The sequence below is a fragment of the Balaenoptera borealis genome (genome assembly GCF_965194805.1).
Source record: "Balaenoptera borealis genome assembly, chromosome: 13".
Classification (NCBI taxonomy): Eukaryota; Metazoa; Chordata; class Mammalia; order Artiodactyla; family Balaenopteridae; genus Balaenoptera; species Balaenoptera borealis.
In genome coordinates this window covers 25629592-25646873 of record NC_138870.1, presented here as the reverse complement: position 1 = coordinate 25646873, position 17282 = coordinate 25629592, and the positions used below count along the sequence as shown (strand labels likewise).

The window sequence follows — 17282 nt, the reverse complement described above, 5'->3', positions numbered from 1 at the left end:
TCTTACTGGTTGTTTGGCCTGAGGCTTCCTGCACTGGAGTTTGTAGGCTGTTGGATAGAGCTGGGTCTTGATGCTGAGATGAGGACCTCTGGGGGACCTCACTCTGATGAATATTCCCTGGGGTCTGAGGTTCTCTGTTAGTCCAGTGGTTCGGACTCGGAGCTCCCACCACAGGAGCTCAGGCATAACCCCCCACTCGTGAACCAAGATCCTGCAAGCCAAGCGGAGCGGCAAAAAAAAAGGAAATAAAAGAAAAAAAAGGAGCAGAACAAAGAGTAAAAATAAAATAAGATTAGAAAACTAACAGATATGTTAGACAAAATTAAAAAATAAAAATGTAGATGAAACAACAACTGGAAGGTAAAACAGAAGCACCATAGTGAAAAAGAGGAGGAAAAAATGCTGGAAAAGGCCTTGGTTGTTGGGGGCTGGGTTTAGGCAGGGGTGGGGTTTAGGTGGTGGGTAGGACCTATGCTTAGGACCCACAGCACTGGTAAAGGCCCTGGGGGGGGGGCGCGGTGCTGAGGTAGCAGGAGGGGCCCAGGAGTGCATCTGGCCTTGGAGGGTGGAGGACCAGGTCTGGCACCCCAGTAGGCTCCCTGGGCCCAAGTGGGCAAGGGAAACACTAGACATGTTCCCCTTGATCCCCTGGTCCAGGAGGGTCCCCCCGGTCCGCCTCTCTTCCTCTTACCCCCTCCTCCCTCCCTCCTATGTCCCTAGGTCCCCTGCGGCTGGAGCGGGCCTTGGAGGGCAGAGGACCCAGCCTGGGAGCCCAGCAGGCTTTCCAGAGCCTGACTGGGGGTGGGGAAACACCCTCTGCACCTCCCCTGGTCCTCTGATCCTGGAGGGTCCCTCCCTATCTGCCTCTCCTCTTCTCCCCCCATCTCCCTCCTATGCCCCTAGGTACAACACAGCCCGGAGGGGGCCTCAGAGGGCAGCGGACCCAGTCTGGGAGCCCAGCCAGCTTCCTGGGGCCCAGTTGGGCAAGAGAAATGCTAGGCATGCTCCCCCATGATCCTCCGAGCCCCTAAGGGTCTCTTCAGGCAAGGGAACCCCTCCCCTCTCCCAGCCACCCCTCAGGGGCACCAGTCCTGTCCAGCCTCCACCTCTCCTCCCCTCTCACTACCCCTGTGTCCTACCTGGTCATTCGAGGGTTTCTCCCATCTCCTTGGGTGTTGAGGTCCCCCACCAGCGTCCAGCAGGTGCCCTAGTTTTGGGGAGATGCAAACTCAATGTCCTCCCATGCCACCATCTTGACTCCGCCCCCCCACTAGTTGTATTTTTTAGATTCCACATGTAAGTGATATCATATAGTATTTGTCTTTTTCTGTCTGACATATTTCACTTAGCATAATGCCCTACAAGTCCATCCATGTTGCTGCAAATGGCAAAATTTTGTTCTTTTTTTATGGCTGAGTAGTATTCCATTGTGTATATATATCACATCTTCTTTATCCATTCATACTTAGGTTGCTTCCATATCTTGGCAAGTGTAAATAATGCTGTTATGAACTTTGGGGTGTATGTATCTTTTTGAACTGGAGTTTTTGATTTTTTTGGATATATACTCAGGAGTGGAATTGCTGGGTCATATTGTAGTTCTATTTTTAGCTTTTTGAGAAACCTTCATACTGTTTTCCACAGTGGCTGCACCAATTTACATTCCCACCAACAGTGTTCAAGGGTTCCCTTTTCTCCACATAGAATGTGCCTTCTTAATGAGGCCTACCTGATTGATGTGAATTGCATCACTCCCACCTCTGTACTTCTTAGTGGCCCTTCTCTTGGCATTACTGTCTTCTAACCTATGGTGTTGTTTCATGTTTTCATGTCAGTGTCTTCCCTATTGATATGAGCTTCTCAAGGACTGAAACTCATCTCTTCACTTCAGGAATCCCCAGTGCTTAGAACGGTGCTGGACAAAATGAAGGCATTTAATAAATGAGTGACTGATTAAAAGGTCACCTCCTTAAAGAGGCCTTCTTAGTCTAAAGTAGCATCATCCTTCACCTCCCACAGTCGTTTTCTATCATATTCTGTTGGTTATTTCATTTGTAACAGTGGTCTCTATTTGAAATCATCTTCTTCACTTATCTGACTCACATGAAAGCATCATGAGAACAGCGATCTGGCTATTTATTTTTCCCTACTATGTCTCCCCAAACTGGGATAATAGAGACGCAGAACATTTTTTTTTTTTTGGCATGAATGCATACTGCTAAATTATTCTTCAGAAAGACTAAATCAGGGACTTCCCTGGTGGCACAGTGGTTAAGAATCCGCCTGCCAATGCAGGGGACACGGGTTTGAGCCCTGGTCTAGGAAGATCCCACATGCCACGGAGCAACTAACCCCGTGCACCACGACTACTGAGCCTGTGCTCTAGAGCCCACGAGCCACAACTACTGAGCCCGCATGCTGCAACTACTGAAGCCCACGCACCTAGAGCCCATGCTCCGCAACAAGGAAGCCACCACAATGAGAAGCCCGCGCACCGCAATGAAGAGTAGCCCCCGCTCGCTGCAACTAGAGAAAGCTCACGTGCAGCAACGAAGACCCAACGCAGCCAAAAATAAATAAAATTTTAAAATAAATAAATAAATATATTAAATACTTGTTTTAAAAAAAAGAAAGACTAAATCATTTTTCACTGCCATTAGCAATACATAAGAGCCTCTTTCACCATGCCCATAACCTGATATTATCAATTTAATAAGCATTTGTACTTTTTAAAAATCATTAATGGGGATAAATTTTTTTCATGTGTTGGTTAGCTATTTGTATTTTTAAATTTGTTGTCATTACCATCTATTTTTAAATTTGAGTATTGATCTTATTATTGGTTTATAAGAGCTATATATATGTATATATATTATATATATATAATACTTTTTCCTTTGTCATAAGTTACAAGTACTTATTCATAAGGTTGTTGTTTGCCTTTAAATTTTGTGTATTTATATGTTGATGTAAATATTTTTAAATTTAATGGTTTAAATATATTCATATATATCTTTGATCTTTGATTTATCTCTTTGCTTTTATTTTTAAAAATTAATTTCCCAATCCGAGGTCAGAAATTTTTTAATTCAAAAAAGCTTAATCCTGCTGAAATATATTTTCTCATATGGTAAAATGGCCTTATGACTGCTTCCTTTTTTTAAAAAAAACTATTTTATCTCTAATTTATAGCTATCTTTATCATATACCAGATTCTCATATAGAAATAAATGATTTCTGGGAAAACTTGCCTTTATCATTATCCTACTGAAAACGATGTTTGACTTTGTTGTGGGTTACCTGGGGAACCCCTATAATTTTTCAACGCAGCATTTCTTTGATTTGAAATTGTCAGCTTGAAACTTGTGGAATTGTTCTCTCCTTCAGATGATAGCTAGTGGAACTGTAGGACTATGATAGAAATATTACCTCTTACTCAAGTCAGGTAGTATTCTAGTACACTGTAAAATGCTATGTTTTTCCCTGTGGGAGCCAGAAACCATTCAAGAGCTGCGTTCATCTCTTCTTGCTATAAATAAATATTTGCTTATTCTTCAAATAGTATTTCAACATCATTTACCCTAAGATGTTATGCCAACTAATGTTTTTTTCTTCTTGTATATAATCTTCTCCCTTCTTTCCTCCCTATAAATATATACGGAACACCTACTGTGGGCCAGGGACTGACCCTTCTCAGTTGTGGGCATCCAGTAGTGAACAAAATGGACAAAATAAATCCCTGCCCTTACCAACCTTATATTCTAGTTGGGAGAGGACACATAGTGCAATAAAATATATAATATGTTAGACAGAAGGGCTGGGGGAAAATGAGGTGGGAAAGGAGAGAAGAAGCATCTGGGATGCAGGTGCCATAGAGTTGTATGCAGTATAACTGGCAGAAGTCTTACTGAGCAGGTGACATTTAAATAAATGTTACAGAATGATACTGAATTATTCTTAATAGTAGGTGACTTTGATTCTAAGAAAGTCAAGGGTTCTTTCTATACCTTTTTAATCAGCCCTCTGAATCATTTTAGAATTATGGTTATAATTTTATGTTCTGTCTTTGACTTAGGTTCTCAAAGTAAAGTGGTCAAAAGAAGATTGGATGTAGGGAAAGAATAAATTTTCAGGTAGAAAAAGTTTTCCATCATGGATTTTCACAGTGATATATTTTTAATAAATAGGTTACTTTTCTAGGAGAAAAATGGCACATCAGCCTTATTTTAAAGATAAAATAATTTGCTACCTATTGTCCTTCAAGGGAGCAGTGTGACATAGTGGACTGTAATTTGCTACCTATTGTCCTTCAAGGGAGCCATGTGACATAGCTGACTGTAATAGGTATTGAATTTTTGAACCTGGCTTCCAATCCTGACTCCCCACCATCAGTCTGTGACTTTGGGTGAGTCATTTGAGTTCTGGAACCCTGCTCCTCATTTGGCAGAGTGGAGTTTAAGTAATTGCTACGCATAAATTAGAGAACTGTTAAAGAAGCAAATGTTCTTGTTTTTTATCAAATTTGATTTTTTTTTTAACCTAGGTGAATTATGTGGGAGAAGGCTTTACCCAATGATTTTCATGAGCTCTGGACCACTGGTGAGGGTGACACTTCATTCCCGTGTGCAAGGTGCTTTTGCCATAAATTATATTGTCTTTAGAGTCCAAGGTATGTTTGGTCATTTAGTAAACTTATAAAGTTAAAAATCAATGTTTTTCTTTTTAGGAATATTTCAAAACTTACACATTGTTTTGTAAGAAAAATTATGTTTCTGTGGGGAACAAGTTTATGTTTGAAGGGAAAATCTATTTAAGTGATTTGAGATTGGTCTGGTCCAAGAGGAAAAACTACTCAGTAAATAAGCTGATTGACTTGTAAATCATTCAGAATTGTGATTTCTGGACATGGCTAAGATATATTGATTGCAAGATCGCATTTTTTATTGTGATTGTGATTTTTACACCACACTGATCCTTTTCTGTAGCCATAATTCTTGTGGATTGAAAGATTTGAGTTCTAAATCTTAGCTGGCTGATTAGCTCTGGACAATTTATTATCTCTGTATTAGAGTTTTCTTTATAGTGATATTATAATAATAAAAGGTTAGAATGAGTTGTAAAAACAAACTAAACAAATAGTAGATGCTAGCATTATAAATGTAAACTCATGCAATTCAGGGTTTTCAGACTGCATTTTCAACCATGTAATTAGTGAGGTTTCTGACTCTTGAACATAGGTAACCAAGAGCTAGGTTTTCTCTTTGGCACTGAAAAGCATTTCAGAGATACATTTGGAAAAAAGTTAAGTGAGTAATAAAAGCATGTATGTCATATGAAAGTTTTTTCCTAAAGAACTATGTTATGAATATTGCTTTTTAACAAATATCAAATGATATCACTTATACGTGGAATCTAAAATATGATACAAATGAACTTATTTACAAAACTGATACAGACTCACAGACATTGAAAACAAACTTGTGGTTACCAAAGGGGAGAGGGGGTCGGGGAGGGATAAATTAGGAGTTTGGGATTAGCAGATTCAAACTACTGTATATAAAACAGATAAACAACAGGGACCTGTATAGCACAGGGAACTATATTCAATGTCCTGTAATAAAACATAATGGAAAAGAATATGAAAAAGAATATGTGTGTGTATATATGTATGTGTGTGTGTGTGTGTGTATATATATATATATATACGTAAAACTGAATCACTTTGCTGTACACCAGAAATTAACACAACATTGTAAATCAATTATACTTCAATAAAATTGTTTTTCAAAATGAATATTGCTTTTAGATGGAATTGTGCAGGGAACCTGCATTTTCTATAGTTATCACACTTTATCTTCCATAGACCCTAGGCTGTGCCAAAGATAATTTGAGAGAGGTGCTGGTTTTCTGTATCTTTTGAATGTTGCAGATAGAAAATTTTCAGTGAAACTAACCATCTCCTGTTAACTTTTTTCTAAAACAATTAGGGAGGAAAGCTGATAGCTCTGATCTGAAAAGGCATATAACAAGCCTCTTAAAAATTAGTTTTACCTCAGTCCCTTTTCTTCTTTATTTCTAGGTCCAAAGGGCAGTAAAACTACCAAATTTCTTCAGAGTTCAAACCAAGAGCATGTGACCACTTGTGACGATGTTATTCTGACCAAACCAACAGGAATCATAGAAATCCCAAGATATTTTCACAGAACCACTATGAGGTGAGGAAAGAATGTTTACTACAGTGGAAGTTGACGGATGATCCCTTGACAAGCAGGGACATTTGTTATTTGCTTAAGGCATTATTTTCCACTTCCTTCCCTTGAAGAATAGACTTTGAGATAATCCCTGATTTGAGGCCTTCAATATATGAAAACTGAATATAAGATTACATTAATAAATACTGTTGATAAATTGTACTTTCCTAACAAAAGAGACTATTTATTAGGTAAAGTGGAAAGCCAAATCTCTATCAAAGAGTTTTGGAGATTGAAATAATGTACATAAAAGCTTCTTGCACACAGTAGGTACTCAATAAATGGTTCTTAAAATGCCACAGTGGAAAGAGAACCTTCCCTGAATTAAACATTAGAATAAATTTAAAATGAGAAACAAAAAAATTGAAGATTCATATAGTATCAATCCTAAGTAAATTTATGTGATTTGGGGAAGTTTGGGAAAAGAATATTCTTTAACTCTTATAGGCTGCCAATCAGAATTTATAAAATACAAGTGATTGACCAACCATTCACCATAATGGGTGAACTTTTGACAAATCCAGTATTAGAAAATATTTTTAATTGTTATAGTTTAACTTTTTCTTTCACCTTAAGCACAGAAGAAGCAGGTAGAGTCAATAACAGTGACTCACTGAGTGATGCATTAAATTATGAACAAAGTAAACAACAACATATGCTATTAAGAAATCATTTCTGACTTTATTTCATCTGTGCTACAGCTGCCACTGGAGATTATTAGCCCCTTTAAATCACATCATTCGCCTTGATATTGTCAACTTCCAGATGCAACCAATGCCCTTGGCCTGTCAGGGTCACCTGTGGGTTTACGAAGGATTTGGATCAGGCAAAAAATTAATAGGTAACTAATTTCCTGTGAAGAACTATGCTATTGATTTTCTTTTACAGAATATTCTTAGAGCATTTTATATTCAGTGTGTGAATTACAGATGACATAAATTAGTCTCTTCTTATGTGATATTGAAATAGCCTTACTGTTACTATTTTTTATTGTAATTGAAATTAATGTAACACTCTCTGATTAAGTTAAAAAGGAAACCCAACTATATGTTGTTTACTTGGGTCATACCTAGATTATACTTGCCCAGAAATACTAAAAATAAAGGATGAACAGTCTTAGACAAATGTAATGCAAGAAAATTGAGAATATAATATTAATCAGGCAAAATAACGTTCACAGGAAAGGCATTAAATGCATTTGTCAATTAGATAGTAACCGAAAACCTGATTACAGTGACTTAAATTTATTATTCTGAAAGAAAGAGAAATCCAGAGGGATGCAGATGCACCACCAGCTCAACAGTTCAACTCTGTGAAGACTGGCATTACTGCAATTCTCTTGGCCTTTTCCTAGTGGTGCCATAATGGCTATCTCAGTTGTCACCATTACACTGGAGGAAAAAGGAAGCAGGGGCACAGGGCAGGATTATCACCAAGGAGAAAGCAAATACATTTCCAGGAATCCTGTAGCAAATTTAAGTCACTTTGGCCAGATTTGTCACATGGCCATACCTGACTGGGAGATGACTAGAGAAAAGGGAAATGGAAACAGGGTTTGAGCTGGCTGACTGATGTTACCCAATATACCCGGATATAGCAGCCTAGAGTTCTGGAATCTGACGGTCCTGGGTCCAGTAGATCACAGTTCTACCACAGAGTAATTCAGTGACTTTGGGAATGTTCCCAAAGCTTTCTAAGAATCACTGTCCTCATTTGTGACATGAAGATAATCTACCTGTAACTTTTTGTGTGATTTAAAAGAAGAGACACTCTACCATCACTAGCACACACAGATACATGGGCATTAAAAATTCCCAATTTGCTTAAGTCAGAGATACAGATGCCTAAGGTAACAAGGTGACTCCCAGAGGGAGAGGATGTGTGGCATTTTGCTGGCCTTTGACTCTTTAGAAAGGACCCAGATGCCAGTGTCACTCTCGACGTAGGTAGAGCCCTGCCAGAGTTGATAAAATAGCCAATTGCTAACCCACTGTCCTTTTATTCTTCGGACTTACATTACCATCCCAGAAGCAGGTGTATTAACAATCTTTGTGTTTCTACTTAAGAGAATGTTAGTAAACATGGAGCTTTCCTGGTCCTGAGTCAACATAACATCAATAAGGGCTTAGCTTCTTGTGGGGAGAGTATAGCATCTAGGCCCAGTATCCTTGGAAATTATCTATGCTTCTTGCTTTCTTGCCTTACAGAATACCTGTTACTTGTACTGCTTCATGAGATTACTTTGAGAATTAAATGAGAGAATGCATGTTAACCAATATAAAAGAAACCAAGCTTCTGCTGTGTTTGAATTAGAATTATACATTTTAATTCATATTCTTAAGATTGTGGTGCTTAGAAGAAAAGATTAGACTGTTGTTTCCCTATTGCCTCTCCATCAATGGGGTGTTGGAGAACATACAGTTTGGAAGAACAAAGAAATAAAGAAAAATGGAAAACAGTACATTAGTTATATCAGTTATAATTTATAGAATTAATGAACTATATATCTGTTGTTCTTTACTTAGAATTTGTTCTTTACTTAGAATTAGTTCACAAAACATATGTAATATTTCCTATCTTCTTCCACAAAAATTTTATGACTCTATTTCAATTTCTGCACATAAGACTCACAGCCTCTAGGGTTAACTCAATTTTTGAGGTCAATAGGTTATTGAATGAATATTTTTAACATAACCAACTATGCTATATCCCAAGAATGCACGAATAGTTTAATATTGAAAATGTATTATCTATCTTAAAACTAGGTCAAATTAGGAAAAAATAGATATAAATTAATGATACAATAATCATATCCTTAAAACCATCCCAGTAAAAATTAGTTAAAAGATATAATGGAAAAATCACTTCAGTCATAATTAACAACAAAAACCATGTAACTAGGAATAACCTTAAAATGAAATGTGAGTTTTATTGTGCAAATGTGAAATTTACACACACACACACACACACACACACACACACACAGATCTGAATAGAGAAAAGACCATGTTCTAAAACTGGAAGACAAAATTAACATTAATTCACCCCAAATTAATTTAGAAATATAGCAAAATCTAGCAAAATCCCAATGGGAATTGTTTTTGGAGAGTGAGGAGGAAATTGATAATAACTAAAGTTTATCCTTAAAATAAACAGAACTAGCTGAAAATGTTTTGGGGGAAAAAATGACCAGATGATGAGGTGAATTATCAATATTAAAACATACTTTAAAATAATGATAATTTAAAAAGGTAGTACTCTTACAAGAATAGACACACATGACTAGAAATAAATAGACCGGAAGGGGCCCAAGAAACTATAAGGCATTTATATGTGATAAACTTGGCATTACAAATCAGGGAGGAAAATATAAATTATATTCTCTCTCACCTCATAGAACAGTTGATTAAAGAGTTAAGCATTTTTCTTAAGCCATTAAAAGTTAAAAAAATAAGCAATTAGTTATGGATGGAGAAGGATCTTCTCATGTAAAAGCAATCGAAGACAATAGGAAATTATCAATAAACTCCTTTATAACTAAAAACTGTTCTTCAACAGAAACAAAATTAAAAAGCAAATAACAAGATTTTCAACAACTCTGAGAAAGGCTTAAGGTAATTAATATAGGGAATGTTTACAAATCAGTATTAGAAAAGCCCAAATCTGTAAAATAAAATTAATTTACAGGCCCAAATATCTTTGACTCAGCCTTGAATGAATTTCAGGTTAAAACCAGAGTTCCCAAGGCTTTTGAGTCTTTTGTTCATTTTCCAAAAGAATTACAAACTATTGACCCAAGTGATTTTGAAAACAAAAAGCACTGGATTAACCTTTAACCTCTTTTGATAGATAAGGAAGGTTAATGAATATTTGCATATCAGTTACTATACAATCTAAATTACATCTCTCCTTATTTTGCCTCTTGTCACAATGAAGTGATCCTCTGGCCATCTGTTTATTAAAAAGGGCAGTTTTCCTATAATAGTGAAAAGCTTAATAGTTCTAGAATTGTTGACTTGAAACTATGTGTCTTATAACTGCTTTTGTTAGAATGTTTGTTTCAGAAGTATGATCAGTTAAACTTAGAAATGGTTTGTCACAGGGAGCAGATTTGAATTGTCAACCTTATGATAATAAACCCTGACTCAACAATTGTAAAGCACAGCTATATTCTTTTAGAAATAAGAGGATCCCTAACATAAAACAATTTTTAAATAGTACAATAAGAGTTTAATCAATTAATTTTAAAACGCAGTTCAGAATTACTATTTTCCTAGATATACCTTACTATAAAAATGGGCAAGTGATCTGAATGAGAAATTCATAGATAAATAAATACATGTGAGAAAAAATACTTAGCCTCTTTAAAACGGAAATGAAAAAAATTTTTACCTACTTAACTGACAAAAAAGATTTGAAGAATGATTATACTTAGTAAACAAAATGCAGTGTAACAGACATTTTCATGTTGTTGTTTAGGTATAATATGTCGTATGCTTTCTGGAGGAAGACATAGAAATATTTTTCAAAAGCTATAAATCTATAACCTTTTATTCAGCATTTCTATTTTTACCCATATTTATAAAAAATATGCCTTACATTTATGTGTAAGATATTCATTCAGCTGGTGTTATTTATGATAATGGCCAAAAAAAAAAAAAAAGGATCTAAATAGGAAATTGGTTAAGAAAAGTATAGTAAATCCATAGGATAAAATGTTATGCCACCACTAAATAAAATATTTTCAGCTAACTTTTTTAGAAGACAGAAAAATCTTACATGTAATATTGTAACTGAGCAGGATCCTATAGGGCTTTCCAGGGACAGGCCTTCCCCCCATACTCTGCAAATTTCCTGAGTTGTTTTAGATGTGGACCACCAACACTCCCCCCAACCCCACCAAATGGAAGATGTCAACTACTTGATGACCATGAGCACAGAGCCCCAGGCCTCCTGGAGCCTAAGGACCTGGCTTTAAAAAATGCTTTCCCTAAACCCTTCGGGGAGCTTGAGGCTTTTTAGGGCATGAGTCTTGCATGGTCTTGCAATAAACGTTTCTCTGCTCCTGACTCCGACATTTCAGTTTGTTTGGCCTCACCATGCATCGGGCACATGAACTTGTGTTAACAATATTAAGTGAGAAGATTGGAATGAAAAAATTACACAGTATATTTTAATTTTTTAAAAAAGTGCTATGTATGACTTAAGTAAAGGTCTAAGGGGAAACACACCACTATGTTTAAGTGGATATTTCTAGATTGCAAGATTATAAGTAATTGTTTTTAAAATTCTCCAAATTTTCTTCAGAGAATGGTTAAACATTCTTATCTTAAAGAAAACTATAAAGAGCAAAAGATGAGAGACTTCCCTGGTGGAGCAGTGGTTAAGAATCCGCCTGCCAACGCAGGGGACACAGGTTCGAGCTCTGGTCTGGGAAGATCCCACATGCCATGGAACAACTAAGCCCGTGTGCCACAACTACTGAGCCCATGTGCCACAACTACTGAAGCCCAAGTGCCTAGAACCCGTGCTCCGCAACAAGAGAGGCCACCGCAATGAGAAGCCCACGTGCTGCAACTAGAGAAAGCCCGTGCGCAGCAACAAAGACCCAACGCAGCCAAAAATAAATAAAGTTATTAAAAAAAATAAAAAGCAAAAGACGAAAGAAAAATGTTTTGTTCTAGAAGCTGAACTAGATTCATAGGGTAGCAGTTACAGAGAACTTCATGACAGCAGTCTGGCTATTAGCAGTCAGCCTCACAAGAGAGAGAACCATCAGTGAGGATCAGTCTCCATCATCTTCTGAAGGATGCTTTAGAAGCCCAGGGGTAATGGGAGGTTGAGCGAAACCATTGCTAATTAGCCCTAGGATTCTGATTCACAGGAGACCTCTAAGAACTATTGCCTAAAAAAATTTCATTTACACCAGCTAGTGGTTTTGACTTTCATGCCAATTACTGTACCTTGCCTCTTATTCATTTGGCTGTGCTGTGGATAAATGAAGGCTGTATGTAGCTAAGGCTCAAATATACTCCCTCATATATAGTTATTTCAGTTGGGTGACAAAAATATTTTTTTAGTTCCCTGATGACCTAGCTAGACTGAAACCAGCCTCTGTACTTCAAGACCAAATTAAATCTTGGAGACAGTTTTGGGTGAGGTAGAAAAGAATAGCTTGATTGCTTTGCCAGGCAAAGGGGGTCACAGTGGGTTAATGCCCTCGAAACCGTGTGTCCCCACTTGGAGAGGGTAGTGAGAAGTGTTACAGTAATGGTTCAAAGAGGGCATGATCAGCTCGTGGACATTCTTCTGATTGGTTTGCGGTGAGGTAAGTAGGAGTCAGCATCATCAACCCTCAGGTTCCAACTAGTCTGGGGCCTATGTGCTTGTGAGCAGCATACCATGGTTAATTGTTAACTTCTCCCACCTGGAGGGGGTTTCAGTATCTGCAGAACAGCTCAAAGATATTGCTGTGGGTATCCGTCGATGGGGAGCCAGGACCTTGCCCCAACCAGGCTGTACTATTGTTTCTCTTGACTGTTTGTTTCTCCCTGGTTTCACATCCCCTCCCTTCCCTCATTAGCAACTGCTTGAATCTCCCCTTTGAAACTCAAGGAAGGTCATGGAGGCTGAATGGAGGCTATTTCCTGTAATTCAAGAAACGGGGGACACAGAAAGCCTTTGTGCCCAGGAGCCCCACAGGGCCTTGCTCGGTATCAACCATGTTACCTTCTTTTATATTATATGGCTTTAAAAAGATCTACCTAAGTATTTCAGACAGTATAAGAACTGGATACAGTGTCCTAGTTGGTTTGGAACCACTTTCTTAGAACTGCTTACACTCAAGAATCTGGAACATCTCTCTCTATTCTAATTGGGTTTTATTTTGCTTAATTTTCCCATTTTTATATTGTTGGTACGGGATACAGTATAAATTTGTATTAAAAATAGGATTTTTTTTTCCTTTCACTTTGCTCAATAACCTTTGCCTTGATGAATAGTAAGAATTTTTTTTTTTTTTTTTTTTGTCTAGGAGATCTATGTGAAGGAGATTCACCTTCATTAAAATCTCATGGTCCTCTTATGATGTTGATTTTCACATACAATGTCAGTTTGGCCATGGAAAAATTTTCTTTGAGATATTCTTTTCATATGTCTGGTAAGTCTATTACTTTTTTCATATTTGTTTTTGTGTATGTTTGTTTTATTGTGCTTTATTAGAAAATATGTGTTATCAAATAAAGAGATTTGAATTCTCTATTTCATTTGTCAGCTATAGGGGAGAAGAAAAAAACAATATTTAAGATTGTGATTTCTATAATCTGTGGAGGTCTCAAGCTAAACCTCCTTAAGGCATAAGATTGATCAGAATTTTCATTTTTTCTTACAGCAACTAATAATTTTGTCTAGTTTTCTGTATACTTGGAATATTATAAAAATGCAGGAGGAAATTTTTATCTCTAGCCTAAAAGTTTCAAGTAATTTTTCTATTTTGAAATTCATTTCCTTAATGTACTAATATCAAGAGTAATTGATTCTTTTTTTAAAACTTGTTTGGTGGATAGTTCATATATATTAGTTGTAACCAGATTATTGAAAAATATGTTTTGCCCAACATTCCTATAGTTTTGGTGAAGGCATAGACAGCATTATGGAAATTGGAACTTTTGCAAATTATGGAAACTGGGTATCATGGAAAAAGCATTTGCAATTATGCTTAATTCTGAATAGTTATTAGAACTGCTCTAGTCCTTAAGATTAATCAATTCATACTCATTAAAATTGTTAATTGGAATACAATTGTAGAAATATTTCTGCAAAAAACATTATACTTTTTTAGTCTGATAATGTGAGAAATGTTGGATGGAGAACACAAAGAAGATTTGCAACAAGTTCAAATTATGTAAGTGAAAGTATACCATAAGGGGCTAACATAAAATAGAATAAAATCTCACATTTAAACCTTTAATTATTCAGACTATCAACAAATTGTCTTAAACTTATGCCAGGCCATGTTTAAAGCACTGAGGATTCAGCAATGAACAAGACAGTCCCTGCCCTAGAAGAGTTTACAGTCTAGTGGGGGAGATAGTCAGTAATCTGTAAACAGAGAAGGACAGAGACTGTTGCTTATCACCCAGTTCTGCCATGATTAACCCACTGCAGTAGCTGATGGACAGTGTACTCTGTGCTTCAGAGGGAAGAAACTAAGGTGATAACAGGATGCTCTGTGCTCTGGAAAAGCAGGCCCCTTGCATAGTTAGATGTATATCTCAGGAAGAATTTTAATGAACCCAGATTTTGCATTTTCCCATACACAGAAAAGCACTAAAATCATTAACTTCAGATCTCTGTACTTTGTGACTAGCAGTAATGTTTTATCAAGACATGCGCTTGACTGCACATATTCCCTAGCCAAAATCACATTTAAGCTGGCTTTTCCCCCTACCTCTTCGGAACAGCTTTCTCAGAGCTACTGAGCAGTTGTCTTGCGGGTTAGTCCTCAGTAAGACCCTGAGTAAAACAAACTCATAGCTCTTAGGTTGTGCATTTTTCTTTCAGTCAACTAATCAAATAATCTCATAGAAAAATATAGAGTGAAAAAACAACTATATTAAGTTTTGAAGGAGGGATCTTATTTAGTTCGGTAAAGGATGGGCATGGAATTCTAGGAAAACTGTCTTTGTTCTCTTACAGCAAAACACCTTGAAATGTACTTCTACTCACTGTCTACCCTTTTACCCTTTCATTTTTTCTTGAATCCATTCCCATAAGGCTTTCTTTCTTACCATTCCCCAGACGGTGTTCTTGCCAAAGCTACCAGTGACCTCCACAGGTTCAGATCCAACAGTCACTTCTCAGTCCTAATAGCTGCATTTGGCACGGATAAGCTTTTCTTCCTTCTGGAGTTTCATTTGTCATGGCCTCTAGGAAACCACTGTTTCTTGGCTATCCTCTTACTTCATTGGTCTCCTTGGAGTCTTTTTGCTGGTTGCACCTCCTTTTCTCTACTATTAAAAGTTGAGGTGTCCCAGGACCCAGTCCTTGACTTTCTTTTCTTCTCTACCTGTAGTCACTCTTAAATGATCTCACCCAATCCCTAGTTTTAAATACCGTCTTTACACAGATAACTCCCAAAGTATATCTCCAGTCCCAACTTCTTTTTTGAACTCCAGTGCTATATATCCAATTGCCTCCCTTTTCATTTGGATATCTAATAAGCATCTCAAACTTAACATGACCAGAATTCAAGTCTTGATTTCCTACCCCTGTCTCCAAATTCTTCCTCCACCAATCTTCCCCACCTCAGTAGATGGCAACTACAGTTTACTAATTAATTGCTCAAGCCATTATCTTGGTAATCCTTGACTTTTCTTCTCACATCTCTCATTGGATTTAGTTAATCTGTGGGCCTTCAGCAAAACTGATCTGGAATCCAACTACCTCTCAACGTCACTATAACATTCTGATACAAGCCTTTGTTTAGTCTGTTTTACTAATAGCCAGACTAAACAGAATAATCATTCTACCCAGAATAATCATTTTAAAAAGAATAATTCAGATCATGTTACTCCTCTGCTTATAATCTTTCAATATTTTCCCAGCTCACTCTTAGTAAAAGTCCTTACAGTGACCTATAAGATTCTATATGATATGGTTCTTGGCTACCTCCTTGAGTACTTCTCCTGCCATTTCCCCCAGTGCTCGCTCTACACCATCCTTCCTGCTGTTCCCCAGACACACCAAGCATGCCCCACGGCTGTTATCTCCAAAATGTACAACATGCCTAGCAAATAGATGATGCTCAAGAATTGTCTGAATAAAGGAAATGACATTCTAGCTGGGGTAGATTAGTGAGTAGAGAGTAAGGAGGTAGCTCCCTATCTAATAAATGGATAAGAAATACATCTGTTTTGCTTATAGAGATCCCTTTGGCTTAGAGCTAAAAGATGAATAGAAGTCAACTCAGCAGACTTCGTACACATGTTCAATTTCTGTTTTCAGATAAACACAGAAAAGCTTTAGTGCAGACATTTTTCTAAAAACAGCAGAAATGTAATAGATTTACCCCATGTGTGAGGTTTGTTAAAGATCTGACTCATCATTCATATTCTTGAGATTACAAATTAAAATATATCAGTAGAAATTGTTATATCTATGTGAGTAAAAAATATAAAACCATAAAATGTGTGTGCAATATTTAGTAGTATGGAAAAATATTCACAATTGGGGGGGTAGGGGAGGTTACAATGGTGTAAAATGAAATACAATTAAAAAATGTATATACTATAGCTTAGGAAAAAGCAGGAGTTACATTAAAATATGAGTATTGGTTATAGGATGGGACTACAGGAGACTTTTATTTTCTCCTTTGAAATCTGTTTTTTTTTGAAATTTTCTACAATGTAAACGTATCACTTAAACAAAAGAATAAAGAAATATAAAGTATTAAATAGGATATGTTGACCTTGAATATTCTCTTATTCTAGATTCTGTGAAAGGAAAAATTAAAGTTAATGGTAAAGAGGAGAAAGGAGGTAAGGAATTGGCTTCATTGTCTTGGCTTTGTTTACCTGATATTATGGAAATAGAGTGAGGAATATCTTTGCTGCTAAACACTGTTCAGGAAGAAGTATACCCTGGCTGCTATCAAAAACTTTCAAGTGTTGTGTCCTTATTCTATTTGCTTTATAGTGAAATATGAACTTGTACTAGTTTTCTGAGTGTCAAACTTTGGGGGTGGTGGAGACCTGGGTCAGATCAGGGAGTAGAGAGTAACAAGGTAGCGCCCTATCTAATTAATGGGTCAGAAACACATGTTTTATTTATGGGAGCTTCCCTAACTATTTGAATTCTATTATTCATTAACATTCTTTCCATATATTTTATGTCTTTTGGATTGTGCATGTATCTCTGTCTCTCTCGTTTTCTTTTTTGGCTGGGCCATTGCATAGTGAAACAAAATGATAAGATTATTGATAAGTAAATGTTTTTGGATGACATTAACTTTAGGTTGGGTAATACCTAGAG

The 17282-nt window shown here is 36.8% G+C and overlaps 1 protein-coding gene across 7 annotated transcripts in view; it reads left to right on the top strand.

The window, feature by feature from the left end:
• Positions 1–17282, top strand: part of OVCH1 (ovochymase 1) — a 90719-nt gene that overhangs the window by 54400 nt on the left and 19037 nt on the right. For all 7 annotated transcript variants that reach the window (XM_082352050.1, XM_082352047.1, XM_082352049.1 and 4 more), the window contains 5 exons: positions 4544–4669; positions 6080–6215; positions 6953–7092; positions 13285–13410; positions 16742–16789. In XM_082352050.1, coding sequence (XP_082208176.1) covers positions 4544–4669; positions 6080–6215; positions 6953–7092; positions 13285–13410; positions 16742–16789 — 576 coding nt within the window. The remainder of the gene's footprint in view (positions 1–4543; positions 4670–6079; positions 6216–6952; positions 7093–13284; positions 13411–16741; positions 16790–17282) is intronic.